The 15,533-nt window shown below is 40.4% G+C and overlaps 1 protein-coding gene across 2 annotated transcripts in view; it reads right to left on the bottom strand.

The window, feature by feature from the left end:
- Positions 1 to 5,337: 5,337 nt before the first annotated feature.
- LOC121312983 (KAT8 regulatory NSL complex subunit 1-like) overlaps positions 5,338 to 15,533 on the bottom strand; it is a 53,855-nt gene continuing 43,659 nt past the window's right edge. Inside the window, exons 9-14 of one of the 2 annotated variants that reach the window (XM_041245043.1) lie at positions 14,708 to 14,862; positions 10,987 to 11,108; positions 10,342 to 10,423; positions 7,025 to 7,137; positions 6,511 to 6,730; positions 5,338 to 6,120 (exon numbers count right to left, since the gene is read on the bottom strand). In XM_041245043.1, the coding sequence (XP_041100977.1) occupies positions 5,578 to 6,120; positions 6,511 to 6,730; positions 7,025 to 7,137; positions 10,342 to 10,423; positions 10,987 to 11,108; positions 14,708 to 14,862 (1,235 nt within the window). In that variant the 3' untranslated portion in view covers positions 5,338 to 5,577. The remainder of the gene's footprint in view (positions 6,121 to 6,510; positions 6,731 to 7,024; positions 7,138 to 10,341; positions 10,424 to 10,986; positions 11,109 to 14,707; positions 14,863 to 15,533) is intronic. The other variant, XM_041245044.1, reaches the window with a different exon arrangement.

Genomic DNA, 15,533 nt, shown 5'->3' with positions numbered 1-15,533 from the left:
AGAGCAAGTAAATCTTAACATGGCAAGCTGCCAGATATACCTATAATGTGGGGGGGGGGGGGGGGGGGGTTCCCCTCATCAAATAGGTCCTGCAAAAATTGCAGTATTACTGCGTACCCACGAGGCAGACACCACAATTCTACCCATACTGGGAACGTGTGGATGCTGCTATGGCATTTTTTGTTAACCCTGTTGGACAGACCCAGATGGTTCTAATGCAGCCATTCAGGGACCAGACCGAGAGCTGCAGGTTCGATGGGTCGGGATGCTATAAGGTGCCCAGTGCCTGACTGAACAGGTTGCGGCGCATCGGCAGTCTCCGCGACTGGCCACTCAGGAGCTGCAACAGTGTTGAAAACCAGTCTCCTGGGCCAAAATGGGGCTACTAGGAGCACCTTGAACCGGTCCTGCCTGATTTTCTCCAGACACAGTGGGAGCAGGGAGAGTGGTGGAAAGGCATATAACAGATGCCACAGCCACTGATGTGCCAAGGCACCTATTCCCCACCTCCTATTATGGAGAACCAGAGCGGGCAGTGGGTTGATTCCAGGGAGGCAGAGGTCTATCTCTGCTCTCCTGAACCTCTCCCAAATGACGCTCACCACCTCAGGGTGAAGCCTCCACTCCGAGCTGCTGTGGACTCCCCTTGAGTGGAGGTGCACTGTCCAGTTCATCACAATTGTGCACTACTCTTATTTATTTGCTTATCACCTACCTGATCTTTCAGTTATATAACAGGGGTGTGCTGAAAAGTTTCCCATAAAGGTGTTAATATTCTGCTGCCGCAGAAATCCGGTAGCAGAAGGAACAGTGACAACCAAAGGCCAGACAGCCACTGGGCTCTATTGCAGTGCTAGTTGAGGCTCTTTCAACCCATCCCAGTCCAGGACCTTGTTTAAACCATGTCCTTAATTACTGAAACAAGCCGCCCAGTGCATTGTTCCAAACACATCGTAATTGTTCAGTTGAACCTAGGTTTCCAATTACTGCAGGTAAATAAGTTCTGAGGATCTGGTTGAGATAAGGCCCTGCACTGGAGTCACATGTGAGTAACACTGTTCTATTGCTGTTAAACAAACCCAAGCTGAAATGAGCTATATGTTTAGAAAAAACAATATTCTGAAGCTTTCGCTACCATATAGATGAACAATCTGATACAGTGCCTTGCAAAAGTATTCAGACCCCTGAACAATTCTCTCACATTACTGAATTATAAATGGTACATTGAAATTTTGTTCTGTTTGATATTTTATTTTAAAACACTGAAACTCAAAATCAATTATTGTAAGGTGACGTTGGTTTTATGTTGGGAAATATTTTTAAGAAAAATAAAAAACTGAAATATCTTGCTTGCATAAGTATTCAACCCCTGTGCTGTGGAAGCTCCCAGTTTGCACCTAACGAGGACACAATTGGCCTCCACCTGTGAACCATTAAAGTTGCTGTCACATTTTCTGGATAAAAACCCCACTGTTGAAGGATCATTGCTAAGGCTGTGAATCTGAAGGAAAATGAAGACCAAAGAGCATTCTACAGAAGTTAGAGATAAAGTAATACAAATGCTTAGATTAGGGAAAGGGTACAAAATAATATCCAAGTGTCTGGATATCCCAGTGAGCACAGTTGGATCAGTAATCAGGAAGTGCAAGCTGCATCACACCACCCAGGCACTGCCAAGAAAAGGCCGTCCCTCAAAACTCAGCACAAGAAGGAGACTTGTGAGAGAAGCCACAGAGAGGCCAACAATCACTTTGAAGGAGCTACAGAGTTCAGTGGCTGGGAGTGGAGTAATGGTGCACCAGTCAACCATATCAAGAGCTCTGCATAACACTGGCCTGTATGGGAGGGTGGTAAGAAAGAAGCAGTTACTCAAAAAGTACCATCTGAAAGCACGTCTGGAGTTTGGCAGAAAGCATGAGAGTGACCCAGCTGCTATGTGTGAAGAGGTTTTGTAGTCAGATGAGATCAAGATAGAGCTTTTTGACCAAAACTCAAAGCGCTATGTGTGGCGCAACCCTAACACTGCCCATGCCTCAAGACACACCATCCCTACAGTGAAGTATGGTGGTGGCAGCATCATGCTGTGGGGATGCTTCCCATCAGCAGGGACTGGGCATCTTGTTACAATTGAAGGAAGAATGGATGGAGCAAAATATAGGAAAATACTGCAAGATAATCTGCTTCAGTCTGCTAAAAAACTGAAGTCTGGGAGGAAATTCACCTTTAGGCAGGACAATCATCCCAAGCACAAGGCCAAAGCAACATTGGAGTAGCTCAAGAACAAAAATGAATGTCCTGCAGTGGCCCAGTCAAAGTCCTGATCTCAATCCCATTGAGAATCTGGCACTATTTGAAAATTGCGGTCCACAAACATTGTCCAACCAACCTGAACAACCTGGAGCAAATCTGCAGAGAAGAATGGGCCAAAATCACTCCGACACTGTGTGCAAAGCTACTTACCCCAAAAGACTTAAAGCTGTTATTGCAGCAAAAGGTGTCTACCAAATATTAATGTATGGGGGTTGAATACTTATGCAAGCAAGATATTTCAGTTTTTTATTTTTCTTAAAAAAATTCCCCAACATAAAACCAATGTCACCTTACAATAATTGATTCTGAGTTTCAGTGTTTAAAAATAAAATATCAAACAGAACGAAATTGCTATGTACCATTAGTAATTCGTTAATATGAGAGAATTGGTCAGGGGTCTGAATACTTTTGCAAGGCACTGTATATAAATGGAGACCAAACACAACATGTTTAAAGTGTTTTCTTTTTTTATTATTCTTATAACTCTTTTTGTCAAGCACTGTGCACTCTCTAGTTATATCACGAAACTTTTTTCTTTTTTTTTTTAGGTTTTGTGGTATATTTTATAAATACAATTTACAAAGATAATCCATCCCCACTGTTTAGGACAGCAGAGCAGCTACATTCCAAACTCCAGGACCAGTCTGAACTGATACAGACAGCATCTCCCGCAAACTGAAGTGTGCTATGGAACAGATGTTTTAAAGCTTGTTTATTTGTATTTTTTTAAACACATTTCCACATTAAACAAGTCAAAGGTACTCTGGGTAGTTATAAAGGAATGCAGACAGTATCTCCTTCACAACTGGACAACCTGACCTAACTGGGTGCCACAGTAAGACTCAGAAGTTATAGGATTACACAGTGGGAGGGTGGTGATTGTAAGAATTACTTACAAGGTATTTAATTTACCTGCAGCAAACCCCATCCCTTAAAAAAAAAAAAAAAAAAAAAAAAAAAAAAAAAAAAAAAAAGAAAATCTAATGAATCATTGCAAGGGTAAATTAGGAAAGCAGATCAGTTCTGCAATTTAATCATTTAAACCACAAAACAAACATAAAATGTATTTTCTGCTTTGTTGCAGAGAGTGTGGAGAAAGCTTAATTCCGGTGGGTTGGAAAATACTATGCAAATCAAAAAGAATAAGTAGTGAACAGCCTGCACTGATTACTATAGAGGGAGCAGACAGTAATGCTGTTTGAATAAGATTCATGGTTAACTAGTCTATGTTAATAAAAAAAAAAAATAACAGAAATAACACTTACTGTAATAAAGAAATGTTACAGAGAGGAAATCTTCAACACACACTCCTGCTCCCTACTTCTCTTTACAAGAGATCATTTTCCTTTCAGCAGCTTGTCGTAAGTTTTCCACTGAAGGATGGTTTGACTGGCTTCCACATTGCAGTTTTATTTCTGCAGACAATTGTAATGTACCAGTTGTACAATAGTACTGTAACAGAATATAAATAGAAAATCCAGACTCCCAACACTTCAGATAAACCAGTTGGACTCCCCTACAGCACTTGCTTCAGGTTTGCTCAGATTCAATGGTTGTGTGGCACTCTCTTCTAGTAGGAGGTGCATACATGAGATTATAAGCTGTTACTGCAGTAGAAGAGGAAGATCAGTGTGGTGTGTGGCACACCACACTAGTGGTGGCACACAAACACGTTCCCAGAGATAATCTTGTGTCACACAAGTTGCTAAACTTTTTGTCTACCTGGATGAAACCTTAAAATCTTCATTAGTGCTGTTTGAGAGCCACTTTGTTTGACAGACTCTTGTACCACGTGAAATGAAATCCAATAAAGAAAGAAAAGAAAAAACAGACAGAAGCTATTGTGTTGGGGTGGGGTGTGTGGGGAGATTAGATAGATTAATCCTTTGCGGTCCTATGTCGGACCAGGTCCGACATTACAATTTTCCCTTTCCGGTCTATTGTCGGACCCTGTCCGACATCATCAAAAAGACGTAAAGCACAGGTCTCTAGAAGTTTTTTCTCTGGAAAAAGCCGAGTAAACCTTTCAGTGGCCGAGTGAGACCGATAGGAGCCGAATGAAACTGAAAAAAGGGTGTTTCTCATAGCCCCATGCATTACAGAAATAACACGGATATAAAGGAGGTAGCTGCTTCTGCATCCAGGATTCAAAAAATATCACAGACATTTGCAGAGCTTTTTGAGATGTTATAGGAATAAAATAATGACTTGGATCGCATTATTGAGGAGTTTGGTGATAAAACGAGTGATCAGGAGAGGAATTACACTATGTAACACAATTTTTGTTCCTGGGTAGTAAGTGTTATTTCCTAATTGCTTATGCCTCAAAGGTATAGAACATGGCTATTATTCCCCACAAACTTTGCTTTTGTGACCAGGACAGTGATATTTCAAAATATCACTATTTCCAATGGGAAAATGGGCAAATGTGTGTCTTTTCGTTCACATAAAGTCAGAAAAAAACAACATATGAATCCAAATTAACATGTATTTATACTAAAGTAATGCAAAGATGACTACAAAAGATTTAGAAGTGAGTAGTTTTTCGAGATTTACAATTATACTGTAAATACAGCATAATTGTAAATCTCAAAAAACTACTCACTTCTAAATCTTTTGTAGTCATCTTTGCATTACTTTAGTATAAATACATGTTAATTTGGATTCATATGTTGTTTTTTTCTGACTTTATGTGAACGAAAAGACACACATTTGCCCATTTTCCCATTGGAAATAGTGATATTTTGAAATATCACTGTCCTGGTCACAAAAGCAAAGTTTGTGGGGAATAATAGCCATGTTCTATACTTTTGAGGCATAAGCAATTAGGAAATAACACTTACTACCCAGGAACAAAAAAAAAAAAAAAAAAGTTTTGTTACAGTGTTATCAGTATGCAGTCTATAAAGAGGTATGTGAAAAATACAGCGAACAAGGGGTGGGGCTTGGCTGTAGATACAGTACTGAGTGTTTTTTTGCAATTCAATGCCTTTTGAACCTGTTTTACTCTGAAAAAAAAAAATAATAATAATAATTAAAACTGCATGTTAAAATAAATTGGACCTGATGTGCCTTGACGAGCGCTGAATAAATGGACCGCTAACGGTTAAGAGACAGATAGTTTCATGTGTACTTTCAGGTGTTTTTTCATCAGAACTATAGATGTTTGAATATCAAACGTAAAAAGCAACTGGAACAGCATGTTTTGTTTCTTTTGTTTAAATACAGGAACAATCCCTTGGTTATATCTGACTAGCAGATCGAGTCTCATAAACTGTTACTGGCTGCGGTTTCAGACGTCCTGCTGTCATCTGTGTCAGGGGGACTGTAGTGTGTGAGATGGGGGAGCACGGAGCTGAAGAGGGGATGTTCAGAGGTAAGTAAGGGATTGCCGTGCTTGCTGTGTGACAGAGAGGGCTGCAAAAAAATGGGGGTGAGTCTGTGAGAGGGGTGAGTGAGTGTGTCCATTTCCAGGCTGCAGTGAGGCGCTGGGAGGTGCGGGTGCAAGGAGATGGGTGCCAGTCTGTGCGAGGGGAGAGGGAAGGCGTCTGGGTCCAGGCTGCAGTGAGGGACCTGGGGATTCAGGGAGGTGGGAGTGAGCTCTGTGCTGCCCAGGAATATCCCAGAGTCAGTGCTCTCAGTCGGAATGCCCTGCATGTTGGGGCTCCCTGTTGCTCCTGAGCTGTTCCGGCCTGTCCCTGGGGGCCAGCGGATCTGCTGGGCCTTCTCCTCGTCCTCAGGGCTCTGCTGCAGCAGCTGCAGATCACTGTCCGACAGGGGAAAGCAGCGCAGCTCCCAGGGCTGCACTGTCTGGAACAGCAATGGAGACAAGGTTTCACTGTCAGACTATTTTTCAATAAAACCTTAAAAAATGAATCTTTATATTCTCTGGCAAAAAAACAAAACAAAAAAAGTATTGGTTTCTGGCATTATTGGAATTGTATGTATCACGTACTGTGCATCATATTCTCTACTGCACCTGAAGGTCAGGGCAAAGTGGTCTACGTTCTCTGGTTTTATTGTGTAGATACTTCATATGGACTTCTGATTAGAACTGAAGGACTCCAAAGGTTGTGTGGCTCAAGCGGTTATAAAGTTGACGCTGTGTAGACAACTCTGTAGAATACTACAGTGGAGTAGCGTATCTCCCGGTGCCTTACTCCACATGGACTATGCACTGCATTTCTCAAGCACACTCACCAGCAGCTCATCGTCGGGCAAGGAGGAGGTGGTGTCCTCACTGAAGGAGGGCACTCGCCCGCGCTGGTCCCACAGCTCGGGGGGGCTATGTGTCGACAGGTAAGGTAGCTCACTGAGAAGGGGGAGGCACACCTCCGGGGGGGAGGCAGGCTGGCAGAGACCCAGCTTCGACTGCAGAGGAGGCTGGGGCGTCAGTCTGCCATCTCCTTTGTTAGATGGCCTGAAACCAAAGGAAGGGTTAACATTGTTTATTACAAATTAAACTTAAACTACAGTATGTGTTTGTGGGGGGAAAAGTTTGGTCTAGCTGTTAAAGCTAAAGGACTGGGAGGGAGGCAGTGTGGTCTCGTTTTGGTAGAGCTGAGGGTCTGTAAGGGTGGATGTGTGATCTAGCGGTTAGAGCTGAGGAACTGGGAAGGAGGCGGTGTGGCCCACGTGATTATAAAGTCTCATGCTGACTCAATTCATCTGTGCTAGTTTTCAGTTTGTGTGTTTTGCCTATATTGTGACTCACCGGCCCACTCTGCGCTGTGTGGAGCTCGGGGCCCAGCTGCCCCAGCGAGACCTCTCCCTCTCCTCCCACTGAGAGTGTCGGCTCAGGTAGGTCTCGTCCGAAGTGTCCTCGATCTGAAACACACAAACCAGGCAGAATGAGAGACAGCTCAGTGCTATAGAGAGATAGAGACCATGGTTAATGCTGGAAAGTGATATGGGATATAGGCAATAAGACCTAGAGGGAACTGCAAGAGACTAGCTAAATCAAAAGGAAAAAGCAGTCTAATCTGTAACCAATTCCCATTGTGGGGAATTATTGTGATTACATGTCTTATGCAGACCTGCCAACCTTGACATTTTATTTTGAGTAGCACTCTTTCTCGAGGGGGGGGGGGTCCCGGGGGGCTTCCCTCTAGAATTGTTTTAGGGTATAAAACGGCTAAATACTACACTCTGGTGAGTTTTTAGTATGAATTTTTCATAAAAAAAAATAGAGATTAGCTATGATTGTTTCAGTTTAAAGTTAATTTTGTTTACCTTTGTATAGATTAAACCTTTTTTTAACTTATACTAAATGAAAATTATTTCAAGTACAGAAAATAGCCATTTTTGTAGTATGTTTATTTTATTTACTGTCAAAACATAACAAATTGAAATGTATAAGCTTCTAAAACAGAGAAACAGCACTTTCAAAAAAGGAAAAATAAAAACTTGTAAATAGTCAGCACCAAATGTAATAGCTATCCACAAAATGAGTTGTTTGGAACAGAAAGGAATCAAACAGGTCAAACTGCACTTTCAGATCTTGAATGTTTAGCTTCATAGGTGGCTGACTTGGCTTTCCTGAGCAAGGTGTCACTAAAGGTTTGTGTGACACACTTGCTGCTTCGATGACATCAAGACTTTGGGCGTTACCAGTGAACCTAGCATGTCTGGTCAGGCAGGCTCTGTGCTGGGTTTTGTTTTTGTCACTAAGCTGACTCTTTCACAGTCAGCATTACTGTGGAAGACGACCAAAATGCCTAGCATTACTGCAGAAAGACTTGTAAAGACTTCCTTGTCAGCAACCTTGATCAAAGCAATCTCTCTCCAGGCTTTGTCAATTTGCATGGTCAGGATGCGGTCTTCAAAATCATTTATCTGATACAGGTGGAACTCATCCTCCAGTTGGTCTACTGTGACCCCCTCAGGCAGCAGACAGGCAAAGCAACTGACAAAGAAAATGAGAGAGCAGGAGCTGACTTGACTGGCTTTTGTGGATGTCTGCCACAGCTACATGCACCAACACCTCATCTCCAAAAGGAAATCTCCGGATCATGTAGTCAGCAGCTGATGAGAAGAACTGCCTTGCATCCTTGTAAAGCGGCCTCAGGTGTAGGCTCATCTGGATTTTGATGAAGCATTTTGTTTCATAACCCACTCCAAGTTCCTCACTGGTTTTCCCTGTTATGGTCCGTGGGCTTCAACCCCCTTCCCACATGTTTCATTATGGCAATAACTTGTTCTGGCTTGCAGAAGCATAGCAATATTTGTTGCAGTTGTTTCTTCAAAGTTGACAGCAGAGTGTGGATGCAGGGTTCTTCTTTCTGCAAAGCTTGGTTTCCTCTGTCAAAAATTAGTATAGCCCTCTTCAAAAATAGTGCTTATACCTTAGACACAGGGTCTGACAGAAACTTGTGCACATTCTCAGGCTTGGATAGTGAACTCCCAGAGGGTTTCTTCTCCTGACACACTTTGAGCTTTTTTTCCTTGGCTGTTTTCTTTTGCTTGGCCACTTCACCTTGTTTGAAGAGGAACGCACTCAAGTCAAACCCTGTCCCAGTTTTTGAAGTTGTAGGTTTAGGTGCTGGAGGATGACGAGGCCTTGGGTGACTTCTCAGTATGGAGTGCCATTTGTGCCAAAACTACCCAGCCATTAGTTTGTCAATTCGTTTGTTAATTCATGAATTTGTCAACTGGTCAATTTGTCCAGCAATTTGTCAATTCATACAGTGGTTCGTAAACGTATTTGCTAATTCATCTAATAATGAATTAATCTGTCAATTGATTAATACGAAAGGCTGTACGGACCTGCAAATTTCCAATCAACCTGACAAACTTCCCAACAATCAGACAAACTTCCAACTTTCAATCTCGCACTGTGCCGAAAACACTGCAACCTTTCTAGCCAATGGGAGCACACACGAATATTTTAATCAATGAAAATCCAGCCTCACTTAAAACTGCTTCAGCCAATGATATTTAGAAGGGCAGAGATTTTAAATATTCCTTAAACTAAAAAGGGGAATATACAAGAGCCTACTTCTCCTGCTGCTGTAAAACTTATAAGAGATTCCTGAAAATATAAAATCGAATTTTACCCTGTACAGTAACAGGTGATTGAGAAAAACAGGACAACGAGCCAAAAACAGAACATTAAGCTTAAATATTGTACTATATTATTATAATAAATATTTGAACTTACTCCCTCACCATTCTTGTAAAATCCTCTTCAGGATTTTTCTTTTCATGTGATGCAGTTATCTAAACCGAGCACGTTTTTCCCCAGGCAAAAATAAATGCATAACTAATGCATTAATTAAAAAAAACAAAAGGTACCACAGACAGTTTGAAATAAATAATTTCCTCACAAGTCACAATACTTCACACTCCCTCCAAAGAGTCCGAAACTGACAGTTGAAACACAAGCAAGTCAGCTCAACAAAGCCTGATAGACTACAGTAGAATGTCAATGATTATACAAAGAAACTGGGTGGTAGGAATTTCTGTCAGTCAACCCAAGATCACTTTAAATTTTTTTAAAACTGAGGTTGGATCGTCAACTAAACTCAAAAGCTGATTGGTTATTCAATCATGTAACTAAACTCAAAACCTGAGTTAATCTATCTATCTTGCTTGCCTTGCCCTAACGCTGGCCCTGACGTTAGACGCAACACTTTCTCTAACTACAGGCAACATCATAGACGGTGAGCGAAACATGGATTACGTATTATTGTGTATCATCTAATAAAAGCGTACCCGCGTATTACTAACGCAAAAGGCGTACCAGATACGCAAAATGTGTTAGCAGGTCTGATAAGGTATTTTGCATTTTTGTTTCTATTTTTTTTATTTTTCATACATTTTAGGTTTAGTATTCTTCTATTATTTCCTTACAAATATGTTATTTCATTGTGGTTTGTAAGATATTGCTTCTGTCTTCTGGTGAAAATGTGTCTCACAGAGGTTATTGGGGGATTATGCACTGTTATTTTAGCCAGTTTAATCATGCAAAGTCTGATGTGTAATAAGCACTATCTAATTAAAGGCAGTGTGAGTGCAGGAGAGAATTCTGACCTCCTCTTCCTCTTCCTCTCGTTCTTGCTCGGAGCTCGTTAACTCGACAGGCTGGAACACCTCCGGGTCTAGGTGACGCCAGCTGCAAGAGGAGATTATGCAGTCAGGAAGGGAATATACACAGATTCACAGGGAGTTTTGCTCTAAGAAAAGGCAGATCCTTATTTGCCTGAAAGAGTTACACTGAGTTTCTACATGCATCTCTCATAAGATAATTAACAGTAGTAAATTTAGCTTCAATACAGTACAGAACTACAACTAGTCAGTGTTTGAGTACCACTTACAGTTTTAATTTATTTCATTATATACTAGAAAACTGCTTAGAAAATGCATTTGGAGTTCTGCATTCTATTTTGTATAATTTCCTCACACGGAGTAGATGTTCTTTTCTTTTGGGAGTTTAATCTTTAAACAGTTCATAGCTATTTAAATGAAAAACAGTAGTACCTTGCAGTTCATATGCCGTCGGTTTAGAGTTCAAAATTTCCATTGCATCACACAACCTGTAATCTTGGACACAAAATGCACGTCCACTGTGGCCCAGTACAAGAGTGTGTACTGCACCCAGACTACAAGATTGGATTTCCAGAGCAAACAGTAAGCAGCCTCTCTCTTCCTAGTTATGCTACCCTTGAGGGGACTGACCTGGGCGTGAGGATCTCCTTGTACTGCAGCTTCTCCACTCTGGCTCCTACTGCCATGGACGTGGGGATGACGATGTTATTGATGTCGAACGAGCACTTATCTCTCCGCCGACGGCTTGGCTGCTGGAGGAGAGATCAGACTAGATTAAGAGCAGAATGTAAAGGGACAGGCACAGGTACTCGCACTAACCCCAACACACACTCAGGGTTTTCAATTACTTTTAAGGTACGTGGCACTTCAAAGGTAGTTGGGGGCACCGATCTCATTGTGGTGTGTTGGGCCAATGGGGAAAGAGTGGGAGGGGCGCGTCCCCCACCCCCACCCCCCCTTCTACTAGGAAATTTTTGAAAAAAGGGATTCAAATGGTGAATAGAGGTAACAAGTACTTATATGAACAATGCTTGTCCATCAAGTCATTCTTGAGAAGAAAGATATCGCAGAGGTTGGTGAGTGCAGTACTTTTATGCCCTCGGGGGCCAGCCATGATTGCACCACAGGATCTACGAGCAGCTCTGATATATCTTATTCAGGTTTCAGGGTCTTTAGGAGGTAATTACCAGTAATGGTTACATTTTGTTCTTGAAAGGGAATGTTGGTTTATTGTTAGTAATCTCCAGTATTGTTGTATTTATTTATTTTTTTACTGACTAGGACCCATTTGCAAATGAGCTGAGTGCAGCTCAATATGGCTTTCCTAAATAATAACAACCAAATGTATTTTTATTTTTCACTGTTCTTGTTCTAAATTTCTTGAATGCAACTGTTCATTTTAAGCATTTCTTTTTTACACACCAGTACTCACACATTTGATCACCATCAAAACTGTTGCAACTGGGATTACTGTATTCTGTTGGTGTTAATATACAGAACCTCTCTTTTTAGGACATCAACAAAATAAATTACTTTTGGTGCATATGTATAGTTATTATGTACTATAATATCGCCTTACAGTACCATAATACGACAAAAAATGGACAATGATAATACCTGAAAATAAATGTAATATTTTTTAATAAAGTAGCTGGTGCAAATATAGTAGTAGGCAATTAATTGTGCCGGTCGCCAGCTTATTTTGAAAACACTGACACTTCTACCAGCGGTGTAGACAGATTAGGGTTATGCTTTCCATGCTCTTTAAGCCTGACATTTGCTATTAGCTGCTGTATTGCTGCTACTATTTCACGTATTATGTTACGACCGTGTATTATGCACATTCCACTGTATTTAATGTACTATTTTATCTATTATGCTACTATCATGTATAATGCACTTTCCACTGTATTTAATGTACTATGCCATGTACATTTCCAGTAATTATGGAAATTCCATAGTTTATCATGATAGCCTTCTTGAATCAAAACCAGTCCTTTCTTAAATATCCAATAGGGTTCATATTAACCAATTCCATGTCTTTTGAAATAAAATGATTTATGAATTAGACAAACTAAGTAATTATGATTCAGGGTATGTGAAAAAGTAAGTGAACCCCTGGTTTTATCAGCTCAATTAAGGGAATAATTAGAATGAGGTGTTCAAATAATTAGGTAGCTCTTCAGGGGTGAGTTTGGGAGCCCCACCCTATATAAAGATCAGAAACTTTGTGAGTTTGGTCTTCACCATACAGGTGTTTGGAAACACATCATGCCACAAAATAAATATCTAAGGACCTCAGAAAAACAATTATTGATGTTCATCAGTCTAGAAAGGGTTACAAAACCTTTTCTAAGGATTTGGGGCTCCACCAATCCACTGTCAGACAGATGTCTACAAATGGTTCAAGACCACATTCATTACCCAGGAGCGGTCGTCCTACCAAAACCTCTCCAAGAACAAACAAGAAAATCATCAAGGAAGTCACAAAGAACCCCAGAGTAACATCCAAGGATCTGCAGGCCACTCTTGCCTTGGCTAATATGAGTGTTCATGACTTAACTATCAGAAAAAGAATGAACAAGAATGGTGTTCATGGAAGGATAGACAGGAGGAAACCACTGCTCTAAAAAGAACATTGCTGCCTGTCTGAAGTTCACCAAAGAGCACACAGATGATCCACAAGACTTCTGGAACAATGTTCTCTGGACAGACGAGTCAAAGGTAGAACTTTTTGGCCTCAATGAGAAACGTTAGGTTTGGCGAAAACCAAACACGTTATTCGTACAGAAGAACCTCATCCCAACCGTCAAGCATGACGGTGGGAGTGTGATGGTTTGGGGCTGCTTTGCTGCCTCAGGACCTGGACAGCTTGCCATCATTGACACGACCATTAATTCTGCATTGTATCAGAAGATTCTAGAGGAGAATGTCAGGCCATCTGTCCATAAGCTGCCTCAAATTTCACAGAGTTGAAACAGTTCTGTAAGGAGGAATGGGCCAAAATTCCTCAAAGACGATGTGAGAGACTCACTAAGTTACAGGAAAAGCTTAGTTGAAGTCATTGCTGCTCAAGGGGGTGACACCAGTTACTGAATGTAAAGGTTCACATACTTTTTCACACATGGATATTGAATGTTGAATCATTTGTTGATAAATAAATGTTCAAAAAGTATCATATTTGTGTGTAATTTGTTTAATCAGGTTATCTCTATCTATTATTAGGACTTAGATTAAGATCTAATAACATTTTAGGTTTGAAATATGTGAAAATCCCAAGGATAAACCTTTTCTCTGCATTATTATGCTACTGCACTTTCCACTGTATTTAATGTACTATTTCATGTACTATGCTACTATCATGCATTATGCACTTTTCACTATATTTAATGTATTTTGTTTTGTTTATTTTTTTACTCTACGTCATGTATTATGCATGTCTCTGTATTAAAGTATTATGAATTTTCTTGTTACAGTGCTTTGTGATGGTGGTCCACTATGAAAGGCGCTATGTAAAATAAAGATTGATTGATTGAGTTTATTTTTGCCTAAACATTTAACCTTTGACAAAAATATTCAGGCATAACATACATGTTAGCCTTTGTGTTTACACAGTCTTGGTACAGTACATATACACAGATACATGGTGCAGTAAACACAAGTGATTGGGTGGCTTCTTTATAAGGCCGGTGATCTACTGTAAAGTCATTGGTATGTTTCGTGAAAACCCACATTCCATTGATTCGATTGATTTGCTTTGCTTTCTTTTTTTTTTTTTTTTTTTTTTTTAATCAGAAAATTCTGACAGTCCACCAGGTTTACAAACAGTATGCAGGTTAATAGAAAGGACACAAGCTTCCTCTTTTACCAATTTACCAAAAAAAAAAAGCTAAGTGGGAATGCTACTTTTGCACACTGTCTTGTGAGATGGAGTTGTAGTCATTTGTCCCAGAGGCTTGCTGTTTAAAAACTGCTCCAGAAAGCACTAGCTAATTATTGGAATTTTACATATAAATTCCACCATGAGTCATCATAAAATGTACATAATAGTGGTAAACTTTTTAATAGATTGAATACAGAAACTTATTACATTTAAAATGACTAACGTTCCTACTAGAAGTCTTCAAGACATTAATAAAGACGTTTAGTCCAAACATTTGATATTGAATGTATTACATTTCTTTCAGTATTTCTGAATGCAGTGAAACAGTAAAAACAATGGTTTAATTTCACAAATGGAATCCATGGTGACTGGCATTATATTTACCCACAAGAATACCACAGAAGCGCCCTCTTTCACCATCACACAGAAACAAACCCTGTGACTCAGTGTTTATCTTTGGTCTCTCACCTGTGGGGTGGTGGTGGCAGTGAGGGAGCCAGTCAGTGTGGGGTCACTGGCAGGGATTGCTGTGGTCTGGGACAGGGCCTCGGGACAGGGTTTGGGAATGTAGAGACTGGGGCTGCCTGCGCCCCTCTGCAGCTTCTCAGCTCGACTCACACATCCTGGCCATGGAAAAGACAGTTACAGCACCATCGTGAAGAGACAAATCTGTCTCAATGAGCATTGTGATTAAGATTCAGGGTGAAAAGTTATTTAAGACCATCACCCCCCCAAATTTGACGAAAGGTGTATGGTAGTGTGAGATTACCTGGGAATTCTAACCCCTATATGTCAAAAGTTCAAATATACAACAAAGATGTATCAATAACAATACATAAGTACTCTGGTAAAGTAAAGCAGTTTATAGAAAACAGAATAGCTAAATGAGTAAAGAAGTGATTCTGTTATTCAGTTCACAAAGCTACAGAATGGTATTAAATTGGTCAAACAATATCAAAGGATTAAATCAAACAACCAATCAGTTTAATGTCTGAGAGCAGTGGCTCTCAAACACATTTATTTGGTGTCCTTAAAGAGTGCTGCAATTTGTTCCAAGAAATACTAAGTATATCACATAATTAAAACAGACATTCACTTTTAAAGTTTTTCACTTATTTCTATAATAAAACCAAAGCGTTTCTCATTTAGAAAATACGAGAGCCCCTCTCAGCTCTGGGTACTGGACTCAACTAAAAGTACTGGATCTTAACTCACAGTTCAAATTGAAAGAGTAAGTAGTGGGGTTCTGAAACATATAGTGTTATACGATACAACTGTTTAAATAATGTACCTG

The sequence above is a fragment of the Polyodon spathula genome, chromosome 3 (assembly GCF_017654505.1).
Source record: "Polyodon spathula isolate WHYD16114869_AA chromosome 3, ASM1765450v1, whole genome shotgun sequence".
Taxonomy (NCBI): Eukaryota; Metazoa; Chordata; class Actinopteri; order Acipenseriformes; family Polyodontidae; genus Polyodon; species Polyodon spathula.
The sequence above is the reverse complement of the archived record's forward strand: the minus strand, read 5'-3'. Positions and strand labels throughout refer to the sequence as shown.